Source organism: Chondrus crispus, genomic scaffold, assembly GCF_000350225.1.
Source record: "Chondrus crispus Stackhouse genomic scaffold, scaffold_230, whole genome shotgun sequence".
Taxonomy (NCBI): Eukaryota; Rhodophyta; class Florideophyceae; order Gigartinales; family Gigartinaceae; genus Chondrus; species Chondrus crispus.
Window position 1 is genome coordinate 92,079 of NW_005179107.1, and position 2,978 is coordinate 95,056.

Consider the following 2,978-nt stretch of genomic DNA (forward strand, 5'->3'; position numbering starts at 1 on the left):
TCGCCTTAGGCGACCGTTTAGCGCCCCCCCACACATCCCGCCCTCACCCAATGAGTCCCAATCCGTCCGTAGCGCCCCCATCCCCCCCCCACCCACATATTCCCTCTCTCCGCGTCTCCTGCGCCTCACCAGCCCCCCCTCTCTTCCTCCCCTCCGCACCACACCCTCGTCCTCTTCCCCTCCCCCTCCCCCCACCCCAGACAGGCGACATGCCCGCCCGGGAGCCGCTGCTGCGCGCCGCGACGCTGCCCCGCCTGCTCGACCCCGCCGTCGCACACCTGCGCGACGTCACGCTCATCCCGGCGCGCACGCCCGGCCGCACGCTCTCCGCCCACCGCTTCCTTCTGGCCGCCGTGTCCCCCGTCTTGCGCGCCTCGCTCGCCGCGGACCCCGCCGCGCCCGTGCTCACGCTCGCGCACGCCGACTACGACGCCCTGCACGCCGTGCTGCAGTTCGTCTACGGAAGGGCCGATGTCGTCGCCGATTTGAAGCCCGTCGCCCTGTGGAACGCCCTCAGCTTGTGCATCGCGTACGCAGTCCTCGCCCCCATGGACGCCATACAGGCCCGCATCGTCCACACCGTCGTCGTCGCAAACGTCTTCTTTCACTGGCGCATGGCCGACAAGTACAGTATGGACCCCGTCCAGCTCAAGTGTCGTAAGGTCGTCAAGGACAATTTCGCTGTCGTCAGCAGGCACCCCGAGTTTCTCAACGTCTGTCCGGCCTCGGTCGCCCGCGTATTGCGTATCCATGACTTGATCGTCCAGTCCGAGGACGACGTTTTTCAGGCCCTGGAGAGGTGGCTCGCATTTGATGTCGACGCCCGCGCCGAGCATGCCCTGCATTTGCTCCGCCTGGTCCGACTGCCCACCATCTCCGACCGTGTCCTGCTGCGCGTCTGCCGCAGCCCGTATTTTGGAGGCCACAACGAGTTTTATCAGCTTCTCCTGGAGGCCTTGATCCGGAGGACGGAGGTTCGCATCGTCCACGCCCCACGCATCAAAGAGATCGCCGCAAACGTTGCCGCCGCGCCGTCTTCGTCTGCTCCCGTGAAAAAGCTCAAGTTCACCCCAATTGGCGTCACCGACACAGAGCTGTTGCCCACAGCCAAAGTTAAACTCACGGAATGGCCGCCGCCGGTCCGGAGGGCGGAGGAGAAGGGAGTGGAGGAGGGCGCTACTATGGTGCCGCGCGTGGGGAAGCCGGACGAGGATGAGGAGGAGGAGGGGGAGGAAGAGGAGGAGGAACAAATCCGAAAGAGAAAGGAAATAGAACGCCAGCAGCAACAGAATATCGAGTTTAACAAGCGACAAAACCGCACCGTTTTGTTCGAGGGCTTGTTTCCGTTGCGGTGGTACAAGTCGGTGAGGTTTCGACCGCGCAGCGCTTACTCTCTCCTCTTCACCGTCGTCATCCCCAAGTGGAGTTCGTGTCGGAGGCGCTTCATCTCGGAGAGTAGGTCGTTTTTGAACCACAAGTGGTCGCTCTGGGTCGATCCTTTTTCGGCGGATCCCTCCAGAGCATCCAGAGACCACGCCATGTCCGCGTCGCAGCACGGCTCGCCTTCGCGCGTGCGCCACCAAACGCAACTCGACAGGGACCACGACCCTTTGTACGTCGGCAACACGCTCGAGTCGAGTCCGTCAGGGCCGTCCACTTCGCGCGCCCCGCCGCGCCCGACATTCGACGAAAACGATTATATATCTATCTATCTTTGCTGCGAGTCGGAGCTTGGCGGCTCGCACACAGTCGACGCTCGCGTCGACTTCGGCCTGTTTGTTGTCTCGACGTCAGAGGAGTACGGGATGGAGCGCAAAGTCTGCGTAGGTCGCACCTTCAAGAGTCACGGGCAAGCGATGGGCTTCCGCCGCCACATCCGCCGGTCGCGGTTGCACTCGGCCGAAGCCGCGCTTTACAACCGGGACAAGGACGAACTGGTAGTGGGCGCGCACTTGGTGGCGCCGGATGTCGAACGACCAGACCTTGGCACTGGGTCATTTTCACAACTCAGCAGGGCTTCCATCACGGCCGACGATTTTCGAAGCGAGGGCCCGCTCTCGCCGTCCTCGGATCATCTCGAGGGCAGCCGCATGACTACCATGGAGACGGAGCAATCCCCAATACTTACATCGGCATCGAGGGTATCGTAGCACTTTTTTTCGGGTCTAAACGATACACTGCACTCATTGTAACTATAAATCAAACAACAGACAACTTGTTTATTATACCACACATGACACCGTTGCAACTCTTTCGACCTCAAACTAGGCGTAGATGCACGCTGCCGATGGGATAGTCATGAGACGCTGGTTGGGTGGGTGAGCGCCCGTCTCGTCTCCCTATGGCCTCGATGCCAGATCGGAAAGAACGTCTCTCCATCCACCGACATACGTCCTGATGCGCATACCCTCGCCTTCCACTCCGCCGTACAAAACCGGATCGGTCGCAAAGGGCACACCCAAGGGCAACCTGACCCGAGTAGTTGTCCTTCTCGTCGCGCTCGAATACACCACCGCTGCTCAGCGACGATGAACGCCACCGCACCGGGCGACCCGTCCGCGAACGAGTGCCCGATCGCCTCAAAATCCGACCCCGCGCCACCCCCACGGCCACACCTCACTCGTGAGAAGACGCGGCGACGGTGTCCTTCGCCGCCTCTGTGACGGCGGAAGGGGCTAGCTTGCCGGCGAAGGCGCGCGCATAAAACGCCTCGAGGAATGTGTACGTGCCGAAGATGGCGACGGCCGTGCCGAAGCCCGGTAGCACGTGCTTGAGGTTCTCACTCTGGCGGAGCCAGGGGTGCATGCGCCAGGCCTGGTGGGCACGGGAGAACATAGCGGCAGAGACGTTTGACTGGGGGGCTGCGGGGGTGTGGCTTGGGCGGTGGTGGAGGGAGGGGGGGGGGGGGGGGGGGGGGGGCTTGGCTGGGGGGTTTTTTGGGTTGGTGGGGGGGGGGGTTGTTGGGGGGGGGTTGGGGG

The 2,978-nt window shown here is 62.9% G+C and overlaps 1 protein-coding gene across 1 annotated transcript; it reads left to right on the top strand.

Moving 5' to 3' along the window:
- The first annotated feature begins 632 nt into the window (after nucleotides 1-632).
- On the top strand, nucleotides 633-2,150 carry CHC_T00004444001 (hypothetical protein). Its single transcript, XM_005715788.1, has one exon. It carries the CDS (start codon nucleotides 633-635, stop codon nucleotides 2,148-2,150), a length of 1,518 nt encoding a protein of 505 aa, XP_005715845.1.
- Nucleotides 2,151-2,978: the final 828 nt, after the last annotated feature.